This window comes from Osmerus eperlanus, chromosome 11, assembly GCF_963692335.1.
Source record: "Osmerus eperlanus chromosome 11, fOsmEpe2.1, whole genome shotgun sequence".
NCBI lineage: Eukaryota > Metazoa > Chordata > Actinopteri > Osmeriformes > Osmeridae > Osmerus > Osmerus eperlanus.
The window spans coordinates 8,383,361-8,407,097 of record NC_085028.1 but is presented as its reverse complement, the minus strand read 5'-3'; the positions used below and the strand labels follow the sequence as shown (position 1 = coordinate 8,407,097).

The 23,737-nt window shown below is 50.2% G+C and overlaps 2 protein-coding genes across 2 annotated transcripts; one reads left to right on the top strand and one right to left on the bottom strand.

The window, feature by feature from the left end:
• Positions 1-6,159: 6,159 nt before the first annotated feature.
• LOC134028934 (A disintegrin and metalloproteinase with thrombospondin motifs 15-like) lies at positions 6,160-14,852 on the bottom strand. The gene is made up of 9 exons (XM_062472846.1): positions 13,565-14,852; positions 12,477-12,609; positions 10,977-11,144; positions 10,433-10,716; positions 10,086-10,266; positions 9,794-9,969; positions 9,009-9,184; positions 8,282-8,690; positions 6,160-8,056 (listed from the first exon to the last, which is right to left on the bottom strand). Exons 1-9 carry the CDS (start codon positions 14,513-14,515, stop codon positions 7,658-7,660), a joined length of 2,877 nt encoding a protein of 958 aa, XP_062328830.1. The 5' UTR covers positions 14,516-14,852; the 3' UTR covers positions 6,160-7,657.
• Positions 14,853-15,654: 802 nt separating this feature from the next.
• Positions 15,655-23,212, top strand: LOC134028933 (A disintegrin and metalloproteinase with thrombospondin motifs 8-like). Its single transcript, XM_062472845.1, has 9 exons — positions 15,655-16,790; positions 17,599-17,838; positions 18,631-18,760; positions 18,961-19,128; positions 19,328-19,620; positions 20,095-20,281; positions 20,492-20,664; positions 20,884-21,059; positions 21,310-23,212. Exons 1-9 carry the CDS (start codon positions 16,041-16,043, stop codon positions 22,043-22,045), a joined length of 2,853 nt encoding a protein of 950 aa, XP_062328829.1. The 5' UTR covers positions 15,655-16,040; the 3' UTR covers positions 22,046-23,212.
• The last annotated feature ends 525 nt before the right edge of the window (positions 23,213-23,737 follow it).

Below are 23,737 nucleotides of genomic sequence, written 5' to 3'. Positions count from 1 at the left end.
GAGTTGTTAGTTTACCAGACAAGGGGGAGGAAAAGACAGGAGAGGATTGGTTCTGTTCTAATGAGATATTATTACAAATGTGGTTCTCTTCGTCAGGTGATGGATGAAGCTAGTTCAAAACACAAAGAGAACAGAATATTTTCACTGCTTCATCTCTATTCCTCGCCTCTCCTCTCCTTTCCTCTAGTCTATTTTCCTCTTCTCCTACCCCGGCCAGCTCCTTCTCTCCATATCTTCAGCTAGTGCAGCCTGTAATGATGTAACTTTGCTGAAGACAGAAGTAGTTGTCTTGTTATAATCATTGTTTATGTAACTGACAATTACCTCAGTTGTCTTCTGTTGATGGCATCACTTTAGGTCTCAACACCTGTCTGCTGTGTCTAGCTCCAGTCTCTGCTCTGTCTGTATCATTAGTTGCTCTGTCTCCAGAGCCCGTTGCTCTGCCTCTAGATCCAACTGCCATGTCTCAGTCTGACTAAGGACTCCCCCGAGTCTCATAGCAGCACTTAGCTGCCCCTCCCTGTTAGGCTAATGGCTTGTTGGATATTAAGCTGCTGCCGGGGTCTGATGGATGGGCAGCTGACTGTGGCGGAGTCAGATGGATGGGTGGGGTCTGCAAATCTTTATTGATTACTTCCATTACCACAACAGCTATCAATAATCAGAATTTGCGGCTGGCAGAAAATAGGATTGGTGTTTCACTTTGGTTGCATCTAATCGATCACACAGGGTTAATGATTTGCATCGTATACAGATTAAACAGTCTGCATTTCTGTTTGGTGATGAATGGTGTGTGTTCACGGTCTCTCAGGGGGGGGCTGGGGCTTGTGGACAACTCTCTCATGAGCTCATGCTGGTGTTTGTAGAGCCTTCAGGAGGCCCTCCCTGGCCCCCCCGTGTTATGTCTCCACCATGTAATGTTGAACACACTTGTGTGTTAGTTGGTCTGCGTGGCTGTGCTTCGACCGGATTAACCGCTAGCCAACAGGCTTGTGCGTAGAGGTGTAACCCCGCCTGCTCTCTAGGGCCCAGATGTGACATCACTGCAGAGTTTGGTTTCACTCACGTACCGACCTGTATGAGCTCACAACATTTCTGCACCACTGGGATCACTGCAAAGGAATGTGGGTTTGGTTTTCAAGGCGTTTATCAGTTTCATATTATGGTCATGGTGCCGTGGTCCTCACACGTGACTCCTGAGGTGTCAATCACCAGTCTGTCCAGCAGAAAAACATGCCTCCCGAGAGTCAGTGGGATTTATTGAGGAGCATTGCCTGGTTGCTGTTATTCCATCATCGGGCTGGAATGACGACGTGAGACAGCTGAAAGTTATCTGGAGAGACAGAGAAGGTTCCGCTCCATGCAGGCTTGACCCACAGCAGGGAATGCTGGGATTAACAGGCTGTGAAAATGTCGGAAGAAGATGTCTTAGAGGAAGGAGAGAATGATAGGTGGAGAAAGAGGGAGAGAGATGGTTGGTGGAGGTAGTGAGGAGAGAGAAAGATAGACACAGAGACTGAGTGGTAGAGAAACATAGCTCTGAATGGTATTGACATCTATATATGCCTTTTAAAACACCAGAACTCTCACCTATCAATCTCAGCATCAGCAGATTTCATCATCCATTCTGAATGTGAACTGGCCTGTACCTGCACCTGTACTGAATAATCTGCTGCCCTACTACTTCGTCATGTTGGAGCTGGAGTCAGGCTGGCAGTGGTATATGATAGTGCTGAATGGATCAAAGGCCAGACTCGAACCTTTAGCCTTTCCTAGTCCACCCTGTCAGTCAGCCATCCTGTGGTCTGTCCTGTTCAGACCTCCCTGTTGGGCCAGGCTTCGGAGGATTACCTCATCCAGGGATTTCTTGCTTGTGCTGAAATGCTGATTGATGTTTTAATATTCTGATATTCTGCAGTTTTTTTTTGATGTTCTGATGTTGGCGTCTCTCTAACTAATACATTGTGGCAGTGTGGCAGCTGGGCCTGGGTTCTACTTTTCTTGAGATTCTGACAATTGATGTTCTGATGTCCTTAAGATGTGATGTTCTAAAGTTTTGAAATTCAAGATGTGGTGCCTTATAGTTCTGATGTTCTGGAGTTTTCATGTTGATGTCCCAACAGGACAGTAACCACTGATGCAGGCTGTCAGGCTGTACCTTGGCGGCTGTCTTCCTGTCCCCCAAATCTTCAGTATTACCACCAACCCTGCTATTGGACAGGGTTGGTGGGCGTGTGAAGTGGGATAATAGTAAGAGTACACGTGTAGACTCATCTTCATGATAACTTTCCCTAGCAACAAGTTGGAACAGACTTGTTTCATCACAGAGATCAAAAGTAGAGCTGCCATCAGAAGGGATCCTACCTCATCAAGTCTGTTTGTCATGTGTTACTACATCTGACTCTGTAAACCACTCCTCTGCCATGCCCTAAGATCTCTAAACTACTATGTGACTTACTTGTTAAGCTTGACAGACTTAGACAGTCTTGTTGCATAGAAACAAAGTAGGGTTTAAACCCCGGTCAGCCATGCACAACAGCAACATGCTGTGGTCTGAATGAGTGACCACAGACACAGGGCTGGACAGCAGGGAGTCGCTGCCCAGTTGGACAGAACCAAGCAGCAGTTAATTAGGCTGCCTCTGATGTGGTGTCTGAGACAGAAGAGCCACAGTCTCCAGTCCTTTCCTGGACCTTCATGATGACAACCTTCCACCTAGTCGCCTCTCTGAACAACCACCCTCTGGAACACCGCCCCTCCACTCTCTCCCTATTGGTCTCTCTTTCATACTGCCCTGGAGGAGTTACTCCAGTGTGATAGTGTTTACCAGGCAGAGCCCAGTGTTATGATACACACCCTGGCTCTCTGTAAGTTTACCCCAAGAGAGTAACACAGAGGAACTTTCTCCAATTCTCTTTTTTTCTCACTTTCTCTCTCTCCCTCTCGCTCCTCTCTGTTTTGTCAGCAGTATGATTGAGAACATGATGTGTGTTTATGTGTGTACGTGTACTAAGGTGTGTGTTGTGTATCTAAGTGAAGAAATGCCATGGCAAAGCACCAAGGAGGAGGGGTTAAAGCTGCCTAGCATCCCTCTATCCCCAGTGGACTCCTGCCATCCATCCGTTCCATCCCTTGCTCCCACCCCTTTAAGATAACAACAGGCGCCTTTGTTGTGTAAGGGTGAGCAGGCGTTCAAATTGTGCAGCGCCTCGCATGCGAGTGGAGCTTCCATTGTTCATGTTTTCAGCTGGCTGGCTGCTTTTGAGGCTGTGATCATCATGACCCAGGCAGACTCTCTCTACAAATCAGGACCTAGTTTTTCTCTGTAGACCTAAAGCCAGACCAGGACCCAGACCAGAACCCTGAATATCTGTAGACCATGACACAGACAAGGCCGCAGACTATCTGGAAACTAAGACCCAGACCAGGACCCAGGCAGACTGTTTCCCACTACATTTAATTTTAGCTGCATGAAAACACACAGTTGCAATTCTGAAGGATGTTTTCTTCATGCTTGCCTTTGTGGTGCGAAACAGGTGCTATATGGGGGTGTGAGGGTGAGACAGACTTCTGACAGCTCCTTGCTTCTCAGTGGAGAAACTCTCAGAGTGGAGAAACTCCACTCTGCTCACAGCAGAACAGATTTCTGAGTTCCCTATAAGCCTCTGTCCTGATGGTAACCTGGCAGAAGTCCTCAATGCCCCGAGTACCAACTCTTCCCAGATCTCTGAGTAAAACAGCCTGCATGTGAAAACAGCCTGCATGGCTGCTGGACGCTGTGTGTCCTTGCCTTTGTGGAGCGAAACAGGTGCTATATATGGGGGTGTGAGGGTGAGACAGACTTCTGACAGCTCCTTGCTTCTCAGTGGAGAAACTCCACTCTGCTCACAGCAGAACAGATTTCTGAGTTCCCTATAAGCCTCTGTCCTGATGGTAACCTGGCAGAAGTCCTCAATGCCCCGAGTACCAACTCTTCCCAGATCTCTGAGTAAAACAGCCTGCATGTGAACTTCACCCCAGATCTGTGCAGGAGCACTCCAGAGGAAGACATCATCATAACTCTCTTCTCCTCCCCTCATCTTTGCATTCCAGTGATTTACAGAGACAGAGGATGACACAACCATGCGACATCCAGAAAGATGGTCCTCGTTCCCCTCTCCCTCCCTCACCCTCTCCCTGACCTCAGTCAGGATGTGGCTTGGTGACACAGGCGCCAGCAGAGGTTGTTTATGAGTTATTTGATCTCCTACCGCATCCTATCCTATCCTATCCCGCAATGAGGACATAAACAGTTAATTCAATAATACAGTAGACCCCTCTACCCTGGTAGTACTGCATAGTACTGTGAACCTATATGAACCCTCAGTATGATCCTGTATAAACCACATTTTATACATGAATGTGCACCCTGAACAGTGGTTGTAGCACCTACCCATATTGTAAACGTACTGTGTATGAACCAATACTGAAAACCTTTATAAACCCCAAAAGACCCAAACAAAGTGCAGTTCAAGTTTACTGAGGAGTGTACTCATATTGACTCAAGTTCTATTTTTTGATGAGCTTTAAACAAAATGGACTCCAAAACACAACAGAACTGATAGATGCATAGAGACCGCTATTATACAAGAGGCCCACCCTGGTCCCAATGCGCTCAGCTCTGACACGCTGGTCAGAGTGATTAGCAGGGTTATCTGTGTTGCCCGGCCAGTGGAGGGTGTTGGGAGAGGGGAGGGCGCTGGGTACTGTTGGGCCACAATGGCTCTCCAGAGCAGCTCGTTAACCCTTCGAGGCAATAAGCCACGTGAGAGGAGGGTGAATAGGGGGGACTGGGAGATGAGAGGGGGAAGATGGAGGGGATCTTTTCTCCCGCTGACAGGGTGTCTGTTTGGGCCCTGCTCCGTGGTGTGAAGCAGTTAATGTGATTTCCGCCTGGGGTTTATCCCTTATACATCTCTGTGTTTGCTCAATACAGCCTCCATATTGAGGGTGCTATAGGAGGAGAGCACATGTTGATGAAGGTCCAGGAAACCAAAGACCTGCTGGGTCTGGAACGAAGTAAAGTTCCTATAAAACTGGTAGCAACATCTTTCCTAGGGGAAAGCCCTGTTCCGAGCCAGCATGCTCCCAGAACACAGTACGTTATTGTCAATAAAACATGAAGCAAACAGTTACGTTTTACCCAGTTTACATTACATTTACATTTAGCAGACGCTCTTATCCAGAGCGACTTACAGTAAGTATAGGGACATTCCCCCGAGGCAAGTAGGGTGAAGTGCCTTGCCCAAGGACACAGCGTCAGATGGCATGACCGGGAATCGAACTGGCAACCTTCGGATTTCTAGCCCGATTCCCTCACCGCTCAGCCACCTGACTCCCTGATTACCCAGTTTACCTGTGTTTCTCTGTACCTCCAGATTTAACCGTTTTTCTCATGGAAATTGTTAGCTGACCACCTGGCTGCCAATGTTGACATTTACAAACGTGGGATATACTTGATACTCAGTACCATTCACACACTGATTTTCCTACTATAATTCCACAAATCCACACGCTATTAAGTTTATACAGTTTCAGAGATCTGGAGTGTCTGAAGGATGGAAAATTGAGAGCGTGGCTTCAAAGCAGAGAATGAGACGTGGGCATGGCCGGAGCTGTCAGTGAGGCCAGGGAAGAGGTTGACACTAAATGACTGTTACAGCCTAACTTCACCAGGCTCTGAATCAGCACCCAGCCTGAGCCTGAATGAGTGTGTGCGATCAACCATCCTGGGCTGGGGCTATGGCTGGGGCTATGGCTGGGGCTATGGCTGGGGCTATGGCTGGGGCTATGGCTGGGGCTGGGGCTATGGCTGGGGCTATGGCTGGGGCTGGGGCTATGGCCGGGGCTGGGGCTATGGCTGGGGCTATGGCTGGGGCTGGGGCTATGGCCGGGGCTGGGGCTATGGCTGGGGCTATGGCTGGGGCTATGGCTGGGGCTTGGGCTATGGCTGGGGCTGGAGCTTGGCTGGGTCTGGGGATATGGCCGGGGCTGGGGCTATGGCTGGGGCTATGGCTGGGGCTGGGGCTATGGCCGGGGCTGGGGCTATGGCTGGGGCTACGGCTGGGGCTTGGCTGGCTACTAATTTCCTCATAACGAAATTAAAGAATACCTTTTTTGTAATGTAAAGTTTTACTGTTAACAAAAAAACACACGGCTTGTTGATGTATTTGTACACAGCTACAGAGATGTATACACAGTATACGCTCACAGAAGATCAATTGTACAGAAACACAAGAAAAACAGATGAGAAAGGAGGAGTTGAGATAAAGAAGAGGGGAGGAACCCACCACTGCTCCGTGTGATGTCTGATAAGACCGGAGTTTAAAGCAAAGCGATCTGCTTCTTGTCGAGACCTTGTAGCGACTGTCTGGACTGGATAGAATAGTGGAGAAACCAGTAGAGAAATGAGCAGAGAGAAACATCCCCGCTGATGATGTCAGAGTGATGAGTCTGTGAAGGAGGGAAGCCGACTCATCAGGTAGTATCACTGCAACATCAACAGAAGAACACGAAGGCAACAGAATGAATCCAGATGCCAGGTTAGACCTACCCCTCACTGTCTACATCTGTGAGGCCCTATATACAGAACAACGGTCATGTCTTTCAGCTCACCTATTACTGCTATATACACTTGTAAGGTCTTTACACTCACTTTACATGGTTCTATACGGTACAGTATACAGAAAAGTAGGTATGTTTGTCCCTCAGTCTGGGTACTGGATGGCTCAGCTGGGTGGATCCTGGAACGGCTCAGGACAGTGAGAGAGCCAGGATGTGGGGGAAGGAAGAGAGAGGCAGATGAGGGAACCCTGGGACAGTGTTCTAACAGTTCTTCTCCGGAACATACTGTAGCAGTTCTGAGGCTTCTCTGATCACCAGGCTCGTGTCTTTGGCAGGAAACGTGCCGACAAAGCATGGCTTCCATTAAGCCACATGTACACTAGCAATGGCATATACAACTGATACATGAACCAAAATAGATACATTGTTCGTAAAGCAGTACTAATAAACCAATTATAATGTTTCGTGTTCTTATAAACATGGGGTAAAGCAAACCCCCAGATAAAGAGTGCAAGCTGTTTCGCATTTCACTCCAATGTATGAAATCCAGTGATTGATTGATTTAACTGGTTGTGTAAGAACTTGGCCTAAACTTAGACCAGCATGTCTTTGTAATTCTTTGTAAAAAAAGGTTTATGTGTGTGTGTGTTGTCCTGCTAGAGGTAAGTGGACCATAAAAGTCAAAAAGATATGATCTAACACGTTGTCCCTCTTTTCCATACCCTTTATGGAGTTCAAACACACTCAGTCAATTCTCCCTGCAGTCTCATGCACTCAGCAGTATCCAATCACAGGTGGAGCAGACAGACTGGAGGGTTCCAGGTCCAGTGGCACACTCATGACCTTAATGTCCCATGTCCTTCAGCAGACATATTGCATCCCTATCTTACTGTCTCAGGACGAGAACATGTCCACCTCTCCATGTCTGTGAGGCTCGTAATTCTCCTAACAACCTCATCCTCCAGGACAGGGCCCTAGGGACAAGGGTAAGGCCCCAGGTTCTCAGGATCCAGAGGAGGGCTACATGGTCCAAGGGCCAGGGCAGAACCAGGGTTCATGACAGGATCCCCTGGCTCGAGCAGGGCCCCAGGTTACACAGGTCCAGCTCCTGAGGCTTCCTCTGTCCGGAGCAGTGCTCCCTGGGTAAGTTCATCCTCGTCTGAGTCACACAGAGTAGTTGGCGTCGCTTGAAGCCCCGGCCACAGCTCTTGGAGCAAAGTGACCAAGGTCCCACCTCCCACAGGGGGCAAGGGCCTCCACAGACCCTGCTGCCTGGGGGTCTGAGGAGGGGGTCACAGTCCGGGGCAGGCCCCCCTGCAGGGCCCTGGCACTGCACCGCCCTGTGCTGCACACCACTGCCACAGCTCACTGAGCAGTCCCCCCACCCCCCCGCCTCCCAAAACCCAACCACCCTCCTCTCCACCCCTCCCTCCTTCTCTCTCTCCCTCCCACCCTCCTTCTCTCTCTCCTTCCCACCCTCCTTCTCTCTCTCCTTCCCACCCTCCTTCTCTCTCTCCTTCCCACTCTCCTTCTCTCTCTCCTTCCCACTCTCCTTCTCTCTCTCCTTCCCACTCTCCTTCTCTCTCTCCTTCCCACTCTCCTTCTCTCTCTCCTTCCCACCCTCCTTCTCTCTCTCCCTCCCCCTCTCCTTCTCTCTCTCCATCCCTTTCCCCTCCACCTGGTTGCTGTCCATCAGAACACTGTTGCGGCTCCTCTCCTCCTCCCCCCCCCCCCTCCGCTCGTCCTTGCTCCTCCCCTCCCCTGGCCGGTAGAAGGAGTAGCGTATGCGAGGAGGAGTCATCCTGCCCACGGACAGCACCTCCAGGGTGAGCGCTTCCTGCAGCGGCCGCGTGCCACGCAGCGTCTCCACGGAGATGGAGGTGCCGCTGTACCTCAGCAGGCCGCCGGGCACCAGCACGTCTCTCTCCGCCGCCGACACCACGTAGTTCCCATTCAGGAGGTAGCGCCCCCGCGCGTCACGCAACGCCAGGTAGTTGTCATCGTTGACCAATCCCCGGTAGCCGCGCTGGCGGACGTCAATGTTTGTGGCGCCCACAGGCAGCTTAGCCACAAAGTTGTAGCCGTGTCTGGAGAAAGGACGGGCGAGGAGTTAGGGACCTTATTGGAAGGTACGAGTAACTATAGTGACAGTCCTGCTTTGTAATGGTTTACTTGATTATTACAACTCTAACAACGTAATGGTTAGTGAAAAGACTGGTGTGTGTGGTAGACCAGGCAGGTGTAACAGCTGTGTGCTGCACCGAGCATCCTTAAAGTTAGGGTTATGGTGGTCATCTGAGATTTTCAGTAACAATATCTTACCACATACATTTCCAGACATCAGAAAAGAAAACCTACGGGATGAGAATTGTGGTGTTTGTAGGCAGAGTTGGCAGAGCACCTACATGGGCTTGGAGAATATGCCGGAGAACCTCCTGCAGCTCTGGTTGTCTCCCCCGCAGACGCCACACTTGTCAAACTTCTTAGAGGAGCTCAGCTTGCCGTCGCAGCCAGCCTTGATACACCTCCCCTGGACGCACAGGGCAGCCGTGTCTGGGGAGCAGGGGGTCCCATCCACCACCTGGGGAGAGCAGAGACAGGAGGGAAAAATAGAGAAAGATTGGAGGAAACCAGATAGAGAGAGAAAAAACAGAGAGAGAGAGAGACAGAGAGAGAGAGAGAGAGAGAGAGAGAGAGAGAGAGAGAGAGAGAGAGAGAGAGAGAGAGAGAGAGAGAGAGAGAGAGAGAGAGAGAGAGAGAGAGAGAATGAAGGAAAAGTGTGAGAGGGAGGTAGAAAGGGAAGAGGGGACAGGACAGAGAAGCTGCTGTAACTAAACCTGAATGTCAGAGCAGAAGCTAGAAGGTACAACTAGGATCAGGGGCCTGGCTGGTATTGATGCAACACCCTGTTTCAGTACTGTCACAGTAAACAGAGCTGACAGCTTACAGCTGTTAGTAACACTGCCCCGCTCTGCTTTCTGCTCCCCCCCACCCTCTCTTTCTTCTGGCCTCCTGACTCTCAGCTATGCTCTCTCTCCACCTCCATTTCTCTCAGACAAAAAGTCTAATGTAATGAAAAGAGCTTGTGCCTTCTTAAAATAATTCCTAGGAATCAGTACAGTCTGGCTAGTTGGCCGTGCAGAGAAGAGCAGATGCAGTCTGGTTCTACTCGGTTCTAGCCAGGTAGTACCTTAGGAGCCAGGACGTAGAAGTATCCAGTGCCGTTGGCCCGGCAGATGAGCTTGCACTTGTCCTTGGGTGAGACGCCCGAGTACTTGGGCACCCAGACCACGGAGGAGCTCAGCCGGTTGGTGTTCAGGCTGAAACCGTTGAACGCCTCGCACTGCTCCTCCCGGAATGTCTTCCCTGTGGGGGGGGGGGGGGGGGGGGGGGCTTCAACACATGCTGTTTGAACATGCTGGGCAAAGCACTGATCCGTGCGTGAGACAGGTGTGTGTGTGTGGTCCTCCAGGGGTCCTTACCTTTGCGTGATGCACAGGGCTCCAGGTTGCAGGACCGGTACCGAATCCGTAGACCCTGACAGAACTTCCCCCCGTGTTCTGGTGCTGGGTGGTCACACTCCCTCCTGGCCAGCTGGGCCCCTCCACCACAGGTCCTAGAACACGGGCCGAAGCCACCCCACTTCCCCCAGCGCCCATCCACCTGCCATGGGAACACATAAACACATACACGCAAACACACATGAATGCACACACAAACACACACATTTCTAGAACTTTGCACAAAATCTTTGAAAAGTATCTCATATGTAATCTCATATGGTGCTCTCTGGGTCTAATCCCTGGGGCAGGACCTCCCTCCAGCTCACCTTGGGTTGGCTTGTGTTGTTCCTGTGGGTGCAGCCCCCCCGGTAGCAGACCCTGTCCCCCCCACAGCCTGTCCCGTCAGCCCAGGGGAAGTGTCTGGTCTGGCAGACCAGCTGGCCCCGCGCCTGCCCTGTGCACCACAGCTTGGAGCACGGCTGCATGTAGGGGCAGGGCTTGGAGGCCAAGCCGAAGGCTAACTCACACTGCCGGGGCAGGCTGTAGCTTCTGCCTGGCAAGCTGTCTGGCAGGGAGAGGTGCCTTGCAGGCTGATCCAGCAGACAGTCACCTGGTATCATTAACACACATGTTAACACACTGGCTGCTGCTCAGGTTGGTCTAGCAGAGACATATAGTACAGCACTATGCTGATATACTATAGAACAGTGGACTACTTTATGGAAATACATTAAAAAAAATCAATCAGAAATGTTCTTTACATTTGTTAATAGTATTCAGACTAATCTTGGCATCTCTAGGATGTGAGACTGTGGGAACTGGAGGAGACAAACACAGGAAACAGTGACACTGGGACAGGAAGTGACTGACCGTGTCCGCGGTCCAGGAAGTCGGTGATGATGGCGGCGCTGCATGACGACCAGGGCTTGTGGCGGCTGATCTGGATCAGCGTGGGCGACATCATGTGATTGTCCCTCTGCCTCCCGAACACATCCTCACATGCTCGCACGTTGTCATGCGGCATGTTGAACACGTGCCCTGATCGGATAGGACACCACAGGATCAGCCGATCAGAACATACGTATTACAGTGGCATGATAATACCAAATGTTCGGTTACATAACTGGAACATAAGTAAAATATCACCATACGTCTGGGAGCAACCTGTAGTCATTTGAACAGGTCGGTGATTGAACTCGGATCTAACAAACACACACACACTCACACAAACACACACACACTCACACACATACACACACACTCACACAAGGGAGGCGGTGTAATGGTTTCCCATGATGCCCTTCACGCACAGTCCTGTACAAACAGTGGATGACATCGCCAGAGCAAAGTGAGTGTAGGAGGGCTGGCTTTGAAGGGAGATGGGCGTGATGACATCATGTATGTGGGCACCGTAAAAGCGAAACCCCCTCGGGGCCGCTCTCATCTGGAAGCACTTCCACATCTGGACTGGAACTCCTCCTGGACCAGACTTTACTGCAGCCCCTGGGCCCGCCGCTGATTCAGCTCTGCTCATCCCTGCCTCTGCTCAACTCAACCGCCCCCCCAGCCTGCCAGCCCTTAGTGAGGGAGGCCAGGCCTGACTAGAAAACCTCTCTGTGTCAGCCGGACCGTGGCGTGAGTGACAGCCAGTTAATCACACGAGACAGTGAGGAAAGAGTGCAAGCACCTTCTCTCTTCTCTTCTCTCCTCTCTCTCAACTCCCTCTTTCTCTCCTCTCCCTCTATTATCCCTCTCTGCTGTTCTACCTCCTGCTCTTCCCGCTCCATTTCCCATCCTCCCTCCTTCTCCTCTCCCTTTCTCCTTCCTTCTCTTCTCTTCTCCCTCCCTCCCTCGCTCCCTTCCCCGCCCCTTCTCCCTCGCTCTGTCTCCTGACCACATGTAAGAGATCAGTGTAATCTGATGGTGCACATGCATGAGGTGTCAGAGAAGCCTGGGGCGTCCACACATGGACTCACTACACAGAGAGCACGGCTACTACACGCACTGTCATTAAAGCTAAACATCCCTGCTCCTTTCTGCTTGAGTGGATAGGCCCCAGTGTACAGTTACAGTATCACAGTACAGACCATGCAGAGGGTTATCAACACAGGAGCAGATGGCCGCTGCCCTGAGGTCCATGTTAAACAAACCTCTACTTTGAGATCACACACTGTTATCTTCTGTAGAAAGGAGAAGGTCCACTTGATTTGTGTAACAAGGCGGGCCGGGTAAACAGTTAGCTGCTCAACTGAAACGCCTGCACACTGTAGGGACTTCCACCATGTATCGCCATCCCTCTGCTTTGAGGTGTTCAGCCAATGAACAGGAGTGGTCTTAGAAAAGCAACCAAAGACAGCAGGTGTTACTGACCTAGCTCGTGGGCGGTGGTGAAGGCGGAGGGCAGGCCGTCGTCCTCAATGACGGAGCAGCTCCTCCGGGGGTCACACATGGTGCCCACGTCCGCCATGCCCAGCGTGTCACAGGTAGATGCCCCACACAGGTCCTGAAGGTACACAATGGTGTCATTATCCAGGACAGGGTCAGACGGGTCATGACTAAAACTTGATTTAACCTCGTAAAACACATGATAAAACACACACACACTATATGCCTCTCCCTCTTCTATATGAGAAACACATATTTCCTCTCTGATCCCACTTCCTCTCTCTATCTCTGTCTCTTTCTCTCTAGCGCTGACACACACACACACACTCACTCACACACACACATAAACACACACACTGTCACTCCCTGTGCCAATCTCTCGCTCTCTGTGAATATCTGCAACTCTGGGCCTGTGCTGCAGTCTTAAAGCATTCTGCCAGGGATTATATCATAAGGGTACGTGTCTGCTGCAGGGTTGCTGAGGCAGTGAACCCTAGTTCTCCCCGTGACCTCTGACCCTCTGCACTCTCTCACACTGCTTCATTACTGCTTCATGACTGCTTCATCCCAGGCAGTGTTGTTACAGGCTGTTTTTTTCAGGCTGCTTTCTACTTCCTCAGTGCTTCATTACAGACATCTGACAGGCTGTTTCCTAGCTTACTGCTTTAGTAAAAAGGTGGCGAAGTGGAGAGGAGACCAGGGAACAGAAGAGGAGAGGAGGGGAGGGGCAAGACAAAACACTCACAGCTGGATACTTGCAGGCAGGTTTACATCATCACACAGAAATTGATACTTCCCATTCCTTCCCTGAGGTGTACCAGTGAGGGGAAACGTGACTCACCCCTGGTCCACTGCTAAGACTGTACTCTAACACTTTCACATAAGCTATTGTACAGACTAACACATTACACAGACACACAGTAACACAGTGACACAACCACACAAACATGGCTGAGATCATCACACTCTCCTCTAACAGCTGCAAAACAAACTCTCCTGGAGTGAGTGCCAGTGTTGATACTGAGGCTTTTCCAGAATACATGTGAACGAGATCCAGAACAGCACCTTCATACCTGCTTGGTGAAAAGGATGGCCGTGTCCCAGTACTCCGGATGGGCGTCGCTGTGCTTGTTGATCTTCTTCTGCCAGGAGCAGAAGTTCCTGAGCGTGACAGCTGCGTTGCTGGAGACCTTCGGACCCTTGTCCGCCTCGCTAATGACCATGAAACCCACCACCACCAGGTTGATGGAGTTGAGGATGCTGGGGTGCCGGTAAAGCTGCGCCGCCACCGACAACAGCGTTAGCAGGTATTGCTTCAAGTCGTCACCGTGGAACTTGGCCATGGACTCATCCGCCACCACAAGAACCTCCACAAACCTGGGGATCGAGGCAAACCTCCGTGACCGGCTCAGGCTCCACGGCGCGTTATCTGACAGTCCGCCACCCTCCGGGCCTCCCCTGTGCCTGTATTTCTCCAAAGACCCAGAGATGTTGAATTCTGATCCGGGTCCCACCATACACTTGCTACTGGGACTGTTACCTGATTCAGAGCGTCCCCGCCGGCGGATGACGTGAGTTCGCTCAAAACTGGTTGAATGTTCCGAAAAAGTCACGTTCTTATTCACACTAATAAAATACTCCATGCCCCCGTATGAGAACGCGCCCTGGAGACCTTTGCAAAGACTGAGGGCAACGTAGGAATCCCGGTCCGCGTTAACGTCACCGGAGTAGAAGCAGCTTCTCAACTCAGAGGAGTTAGGAGCTGAGGTGCCGCTTTCCGGGGCGATGCCTGGCCCCAAGAAATGGGAATCCTGTCTGAGGCTGAGGATAAACTCCTGCTGGAAAGCGCTAACTCTGAATACAACTTCATTGTCACTAATCCTCTCCTCTCCACGACCGGAATGCTTTCCGGGTAGTTGATCCATTCGAACGGGTACGCAAATATCTACATCCATACTAGAGGTAAATTCAGCAAATAACAGGACATCCATAAACAAAAACAATGATCTCATAAATACAGACATCTTTGCTGTATGCGCGGGGAGCCCCTTTCAAGTTTTGGATCTTCGTGCGTCCGTTTGCGATGATGAACTCAAAACCATGACCTATAACAGGCACAGAACTGCTCTCGTGCGAATTCTGAGTGCATATGCATGTGGGATGCGACCTTCTACCATCCTGTACCGCTCCGCCGCACCCAGCCTCTCCTCTATGGTATGGGCGTTTAGGACTGTATAAACCACAAGTATTGTCATCATGCGGGAAGGTGCTGGGACAGGCTCTCCCTGCGCGCTGCGACCTCAACCACTTGCGGCTCTGCAAATATTATTGTTGCTCCTCAGCATGTGGCACGAGCTGAAACGGCTCCACCCACTGTGTAAGCCTTGAAATGTCTCTCAGTAAAGCACATGCATCATCCAAAACTCTGTAAGAAACAAGTTGTCCGTTTTTATTCCTTAAAAACATCCTCTCTCTCCAGACAGTAAAGGTGTATAACTGTTTTTCACTTTAACAATCCCATCGTTAGGCAATCATCAAAGGCAACATTTTGATATGGAGTGACACCTGTTTGCGCCTGAATCTCTCCTCATTCCCTGCCTCACCAGCCGGGCTCCGTGACACCTGAGATACAAGACTGACACCTGGTGGTGTAACTGTGCCAGTGCCACTGGGGACTCGAACGTCCCAAACTGGACCCCATCAAAAGCTGGCCTGAAGCCCCTTGGGATCACTGCACGGAGTCAGTTTACACGCATGACATCTGGGTACAACAGTAACCACGCTTCAGACATACTTTACAGAACCAAAAATGTTTTAGTAGCTTGAGAGCTGCAGTGTCATATTCCGTGTGCTTTGCAACTTGGCAATTATATAGCCTAATCATTAATCTTTGTGAACGCTTTAACGTTAACTGGAGGCTCTCTGAAAGGAGCCGTGGCTGTTTTGCTGTGAGGAAACCCATCCGCAAAGCAGCTCTGATGTGAGCTGTCAATCACCAGCAGCTCAGAAATAACTGACCGGCGGACCCTTAGCTATGCGTAGTATGGACGCCCCGCTGTACCGAGTTAATAATAGGGCCGGGGTTGTCAGGCTGTTTCTGAGGAGGAGTGTCGGGCCATTCTCACTGGACCCCTTTATCACACTCTCTCATGAGGCGCGAGTGGGAGGAGAGTTTCCAGCAACGAGGGATATCAAAAATACATCGCTTATGTCTGAAGAGTCGCAGTATATATACCTCAGCGGTGTTGCTTTGACCAGCAGCTCCCCCGGTTCTACAGTAATAGGATGACAACGCCAGCAGCCTGTATACAGTTGGACTAAAACAAGCTGTAACATACAGTAAGGGGAACTGGCAGTTCATTATTAATAATATAACGGTTGAATCTGTTTTTTTTTACTTAACACTAGAAATAAAACGATTGATATCCATCTGATCACAAACGATTCTGAGGCTTCTATATTTGGAGATTATAGCTGCGCGCGCATGGTCAACCAGTAACGGTAAATTTATCCTACACGTTGAGTTTATTTTGATTACAAGGACAGAAGATGTGCTCGGTGTGGTGTTTAGTTTACTTGGCTCTGTGCATTCTCAACACTGCCGACTCCAACTCTTTTGAGTCCGAGGACATCGTTCCTCTCCGTATAGACATGAGAGGCGGTAGGTTCTGGAAGAGGAGTGAGGAGCAGCCGAGTTTCAGACTCAGTGCGTTCGGAAGAGATTTCACCCTAAACTTGGTCCCCGACACCAGCTTTCTATCGTCTTCGCTTACAATACAACGCATTAAAGCAAAAGATCCAAGCATTTTACGCAGCTCCGCCGGTGACCAAGGAGGGTACCCAGCGGCCGAAGCACAGGCGGACCTGCACAAGATGATCAACCATACGGAAGAAAGCAAAGAGAACCTGATGGACTGTTTCTTCTCTGGGACCGTGGACAACAAACAGAACTCCGTGGTAGCTGTCAGTTTGTGTCACGGCATGATCGGGTCATTCATAACTGAAGGAAACGAATACATGATAGAACCCAAAGTTATGGGTTCAGGGAGGCTCGAACGCTCTAATGAACAGATACACGTTATCAAGAGGAGGAAGTCACAAAAAAAACCTGGAGAGCTCTTTGATCGCCTGAACGAGGACAATCTTTTAATACGAGACGTGGAGACTTCATCTCTCAAAGCTGAGGAAGGCGGGCAGAGCGAACCGCGGCAGAAACGTTTCGTGTCAGCACCGCGCTTTATAGAGACGCTCGTGGTGGCTGATGCATCCATGACTCATTTGTATGGAGACGAAATACAGGTGAGATCTTAAAGTTTGTTTTCACGTCCACAGCAGGCTTTCATGTTCAAAATTGTCTGTTTGGAAGGCTGTAGCTTTATTTAACGAATAGCACCACCAAAAAGTTAACGTTTGCATTTTTTTTTATTTGTATTTTGCATCAATCGTTGTTTTATAATTATAATTCATATCATAATAATAATTAGGCTATTATTATTAATCTCAGAGAAATCAAACCGGTTGAATGGTGAATGGTTCATTTTCTTCTTGAGAAGAAAATGAACCATTCATGAAAGATTGCAATGTTCAAAATGAGTAACAGACACAGTCACGTTTCACCTTGCAAGGTGTTGTTTTGGTGGTCACGTTTTGTCTGCCGCCCTCTGGGATGCTAGGTTAGAGGAGCCTTGGGGTGGTGGTGGCGGTATGGGGGGCTCTGGAGGAGTGGGTGTGCTTATACTGCCCTCAGAGCAGGAAGGGGGGTGGCACTTACGGGGAATGGGGTGGGTTCACAGCCCTCCTATAGTAGCAGGGAAAACTGAGGTCAGTCAGCTCACAGCAATGCCAGCTATGTTCAGTTCCACATTCCTGGTGAGTTACTCACTGCAGTCCTGAGTCCTGTTTCATCATTAACACCACCGCCAACAGAAGAAAAAATGAGGATCACCAAAACATAAGATTTGACCATGGTTCCTAATTTATTTGTAACAACTTGTGTGTGTGTCTGTTGTCTGTATGTGTGGATGTGTGTGCATGGAATCTTTGGATGTGTGTGTTGTGTGGTGTCTTGATATGTGTGCGTGGATGTGTGTGTGTGTTCCCTTCTCAGCTCTACATCCTGACCCTGATGTCCCTGGCCGCCCAGCTGTACCGCCACCCCAGTCTCAGGAGCCCGGTGACCCTGGTGGTGGTGCAGGTCCTGCTGGTGGAGGACCCCGAGGTGGGGCCCCAGCTCTCTAGTATCGCCGGCGTGGCCCTCAGGAACTTCTGCTCCTGGCAGCAGCTCTTTAACCCGCCCAGCCAGCGCCACCCGCAACATTATGATACAGCTGTGCTGTTCACTAGAGAGGTAGGGTGTGTGTCTGTCTGTTTGTGTGTGTGTGCACAGTCAGGGGTGGTTGCCTGTCTCGCGAGCCAGCTGTTAACGAGTGTCTGATCTTAATGGAAACATTGATAGTGCAGTTTGTTTATTTCCTGCCCTACTAGCTTTAGTGTGGCCATAAATTAGTCGTCATGCTGACAGTCCAGACAATAAACCCAGCCCCTCTCAGGAAGACAGGACATCCCAGACTTGCCTGAAAGGCCATGAGGCACACGTTGCAGTGCGTGTTCTGCTGGTATGTGAGGGATGTCTTAGCAGAACAAGGTGTACACTTCCATGCCGAGCTGGACCAACCAGCCATAGGTCCAGATGGGTTCTGGATCAGGGAGGGAGACTTGTGTCTGGTGGTTTGGGTTGGCGGACCAGGAAACATCTATCTTTGGGCCAGACTTGTTAGAGGAACGTTGTAGGAATCTCGTTGACACTCCTCACAGCTCCTCCCACGCAGCCTCGTCCGACTGCCAGAAATATTTATCTGCTTTTCTTTTATGATGGAAACATTGACAAACATGTTTCTTGATGTGATGGTGAAAACAGAGGGACACAGAGGAGACAAGTACAGCAGAAGAGACCATCTGCTGAGCCAGACTCTCACTATGAGTCCTGGGGGGAGGGGGGGCTTGGCATGGCTGCCACGGGGGGAGGGGGTTTATCTCTTTACACTCCAGTTGTGTTGTGTGTGTGGAGGAGGAACGAGTTCCTGGGTACTGAGCTGTGTCTGTTGTCTGCTGTTGATGTCTCTTGTTGTCTGTTGTCCAGGACATCTGTGGTCAGAGCTGTGACACGCTGGGCATGGCAGACGTGGGCACCATGTGTGACCCCAAGAGGAGCTGCTCCGTCATCGAGGACAATGGCCTCCAGGCCGCCTACACTGCTGCCCACGAGCTGGGTATGTCCACTTCCTGTTCCTGTTCGTCCTGCACAGCTGTTTGGTCGTAACATTCAAAGTGGAACTGATCTCTAATCTCTAAATTCCAATCTCAAAGTATAGATAGAATCTGCCTGACTGTGGATGTTTTGTGTAGCCTTGCTGTAGTCTCACTAAGCAGACAGTGCCTCTCTGAGTGACCTCACATCCTGTCCCATCAGGCCACGTACTGAGCATGCCCCATGATGACTTCCCGACCTGTAAGCGTCTGTTTGGAGACGTGGGAGGAGGTCACATGATGGCTCCTCTGTTCGTCCACCTCAACCAGACCTTCCCCTGGTCACCCTGCAGCGCCCTCTACATCACAGAGTTCTTCGACAACGGACATGGTAGGTCATGCATTTCATGAATGAATGGTTCTGTTTGGTTCTGTTGGCTGGTGTATGGGCTGAGGTGGGTGGGATATGGGCGTTCGTTTGAGCAGTGCCACATAATCCCATATCTTTGTCAAATTGATAAGATGTCAAGATGTTGCAAGACCCTCTCCTCTTAGTATGATATTCACCTGTGCATCTGTCTGGCTCCTAGGTGACTGTCTGCTTGACCCCCCGGAGACAGTGCAGCCCCTCCCCAGAGAGAGGCCAGGCGTGGCCTTCAATCTGGACCGCCAGTGCCAGCAGGCCTTCGGAGAAGAGTACCTCCGCTGCCCCAACACCTCTGCCAGCGATCTCTGCAGCCGGCTGTGGTGCTGGCAGGAGGGTACCACTCTCTGCACCACCCGGAACTCCAGCCTCCCCTGGGCCGACGGCAGCACCTGCGGAGCCAACCGCACCTGCCTGGACGGGGAGTGTGTGTCCCACCTGGAAGCTTCACAGCCTCGGGTGAGACTGGAACGCCTTACCTTACAAGGCTTGGCTAGGCAGCTTTTATGTGGTTTGGCCCTGACAGTGTGTCAGTGTGTCATTTGTTTACAGAAGATGGCTGTTTACTAGAGGCTCTGTTTACCAGAGATCCCGGTCAACACTTTCAGTGGGATTCTCTTGATCAATTCAGACAAGCTGACACAATTATGCACTTACTGCTAACCACTAATAAAACCTCTGGAAAACACTGACTCTCTCGCTTTCTCTCTCTCACACACACACACTCACTCACACACACACAGACACACACTGTGTGGGTTATGTTAGTGGGTTGTGGCTGTGTGTCAGGATTGCTGGAGCCTGACAGAGCACGCGTGCAGAGCCTTTGCCCAGCCACAGCGCCAGGACCCAGCGGTTACAGTCCAGACTGTGGTGGGGTTGTCAAGGAGACGGCGGAAGCTCTAATAGGTCTCTGCTGTGCCTCTTTGCCAGGTGGCGTTAGACGGCGGCTGGGCAGCCTGGGGGCCGTGGCAACAGTGTTCTAGAACATGCGGAGGCGGGGTCGAGTTCTCGTATCGGGAGTGTTCCGATCCGGTTCCTGAGAATGGAGGGCAGTACTGCACGGGCCAGAGAGTCAAATACCAGTCCTGTAACACCCAGTCCTGCCAGCAGAACCAAGGTACGCCCTCGGGAGCTCTACTGGAGCCTGCTTTGTTTGCGGATGCTAACAACCCATAACAACCTGGTTACCACAAACTCTCATTGGTGTCCTCTGTTGGTCTTTGGCATGTAGTGTTGTGTGCAGTTGAAAATGAAGTTCATGACTTGAATGTTTCTACCCTGAAGTTGGACCATGCCTCATCCCCCTCTTTCCCCCTTCATACCCCAGGGAAGAGCTTCAGGGAGGAGCAGTGTGAGAAGTACAACCGCCCCGTCCACTTTGACTTCCATGGTAACGCAAAGCAGTGGATCCCTAAGTACACTGGCGTGTCTCCGAGGGACCGGTGTAAGCTGGTCTGCCGGGCCCAAGGCAGCAGCGAATTCAGGGTGTTTGAGGCCAAGGTGAGCCTACCAGTTCACTCAGCACTCATGACCACCAGTCTAGGCTGGGGACTAAACCAGCTCCTGCCGCAGATGAAGCTGCACCTGGGAGAGGAGTGGTGCTGACGGCTATGTGCAGCTGGGTGTAGGGTGTGCATAGTCTATAGCTGCGTGTGTAGTTGTACGTGTGTGAGGTTGTGTGTGACTGAGTGTGTCGTCATGTGGTTCTGTGTTGTGCAGGTGGTGGACGGCACCACGTGCGGTCCAGACACCACGGCGGTGTGTGTCCGGGGCCAGTGTGTGAAGGCGGGCTGCGACCTTGTGATCAGCTCCAGTAAGAAGATGGACAAGTGTGGTGTGTGTGGCGGCACCGGACTGAGCTGCAGGAAGATCACTGGATCCCACAGCAGAGCCACGTAAGGACACAGAATGCACTGCTCTGTGAACCAGACCCTAAATCCCTGCCACAATCATAACAACTGGCTACAGTGTTAAAGTGTTGTAAATGTCAACATTTACAAAGCAGACAGGTTTTTACTGGATGATGCATCATATGGATAAGTACCGTGTGACAGCTAGCTGGCTCTGAGCCAGAGCCCTAGCAGCAGCCTAACAACAGCTTCCTGTCTGTCCGTAACAGTAACTTCCTGTCTGTCCGTCTCGCAGGTATGGCTACGATGACGTGGTCACCATCCCTGCTGGCGCCACCAACATTGACATCAAGCAGCGCAGTCACAGGGGCGTGAAGCACGACGGCATTTACCTGGCGGTGCGGCGGGAGGACGGCGGCTACGTGCTGAACGGTAACTTCTCGGTGTCCACGGTGGAGCAGGACGTGGCGGTGGCGGGGGCAGTGCTGAAGTACAGCGGCTCCTCCACCACGCTGGAGAGGATCCAGAGCTTCCAGACGCTTCGCCAGCCTCTCACCATCCAGCTGCTGGCCACCGGAATGGATGCAAGCCCTCCCAAGATCAAATACACCTTCTTCATCCCTAGGGACACACCATTCATCAAGCCCAAGGACAGGAAAACATCCCTGCATATGATCCAGCCATTTGGCATGCCAGAATGGGTTCTGGGAGAATGGTCAGAGTGCTCTAAGAGCTGTGGTTCTGGCTGGTCCAGGAGGAACGTGGAGTGTCGAGACAGTGCTGGTTTCCTGTCCAGTCAGTGTGACAGGGACCTGAAGCCCTCAGACATCCGGGCATGTGGAGACCTGCCCTGCCCGATCTGGCAGATGGGACCCTGGTCTTCATGCTCTCGAACTTGCGGAGCCGGGCAGCGCAAACGAAGCGTGGTGTGTCTGGACTACACTGGGAAGATGGTGACGGAGGAGAGGTGTGACCCTGCGAAGCAGCCAGAGCCGGTCTCTGGAGAGTGTCTGAACCAGGAGTGTCTCTGAGGACTGGAGAGCTATGGAGTGGTGGAGAGGGAGGTTAGGGACAACACCTGACCCCCACCTCTAACCTGACTTGACTGAGCCTTGAGAAGAACAGGGAACGGGGTGCACCAGTACTGGGACAGGTGCCATCATAACATGTTAATAGTCCATGAGCCTCAGTTGATTTTTTGTTAATTCATGAATGTTTGAGAACCACTATTGTGTTTGAACCAAGTGAGATCTACCTCATGTTGTAGATACTAGTTTCATGTTTGTAAGTAGGTGAATGTACTGTGTTTGTTGCTTTGTTACAAGCGGTACATAACATTTTTATAACTGTATAAAAAAAATATATTATTGTTTCGCTTTATAAGAGAAAACTTCCTGGCCAGATTCTCCACATCTCCTCTTCATACTCACCCCCTCACATCAGTTCCCCCTCATACCAACAGATCCCATTGTAGCCCCCGTCCCAGCCTAGACCACAGCCTAGAATACAGCCTAGAATACAGGATAGAACTAGCTGTCATAGTGGTGTTGTAGGAATGGGTTCACTTGTACTGCCACGAAGATAAAATCAAACAGTTAGGTTACTTCATGAGACTAGTGGTCAGCGCCGTGCCAGACAGAGGCTAGCTGGCCGGTGGTTAGTAGTATAAACCTGAGAAATGAGTGTTCATTAACCTGAGTTAACACAGCCTTTGTGTAAGAGCCTAATTTTGCATCTGGATTCTAGAAGAAACCAGACTGAGAGACAAGGGACTTTTCCTCAGACGAGCAGCGGTGTCTCCTAGGTTGATGCAGATGGTAGAGATGGATGAAGACCATCTGAGAAGCAAGTCACTATAGAGATGTTATAAGTTATATAAAAAAAATACTTTTCATTGCATATCAACCAATTTTATTTTGTGTGTGATATATTATTTTTTAGCTCATTTGGTGCTCTGTTGTTTCCAGTTCTCTTTGTGTTTAAGTCTATTTATCATTCCCACATACAGTATATCATAAACCCAAAGAGACAACACATGCTATCCCTTCAGTGAAGGACCTGGTTAATTACTTTTACAGCTTCCTTTTCAAGCTATTTATTTTTTGTAAAGTTTTCACTACGGACATATTTTAACCTTTTAGCGATGCAATGCTGCTGTCTTTGATATTTATAGGCTCCGTCTACAATAAAACGGTTAAATTCAACATGTGTTCATCTTATGTGATCTTACTGTTTAGGTTATATAGATTACAACATTTCACATTTTCCGTAGGCAGCTGTTATGTCTGCAGGAACCAATACAGACCTAGATGCTGAAGTCTCGATTCTGCGCCGCACCCATTCGCAAAGATGCCTTTAACTGGAGTCTATGGTCAACAGCAGATAGCTGCAGAGTTTATATCCCAGGACGACTGTACGCCACAAGATCTTCATCATTGCTTCAAACATTGATGATATTTTGGCCAGTTTAAATGGTTAAAGGGTACAACAATAATAGGCCTACTTGAAACAGGACCCAGCTAACAAGACCATTAGTGTTGACAGATATAGACAAAGGTGAGACTTTTCCGTAGGCCTGGCCTAGCAAAAACATGTCTAAGGTGTCTGTTCATCAGCCTCTGAATTCAACGTTCAACAATATAGATTATCTAAAGTCTTTTCTTATTACGTTTTTGTAACCATTTTGTGATAAAAAAAAAATGTTTTGTTAATGATATGCAATC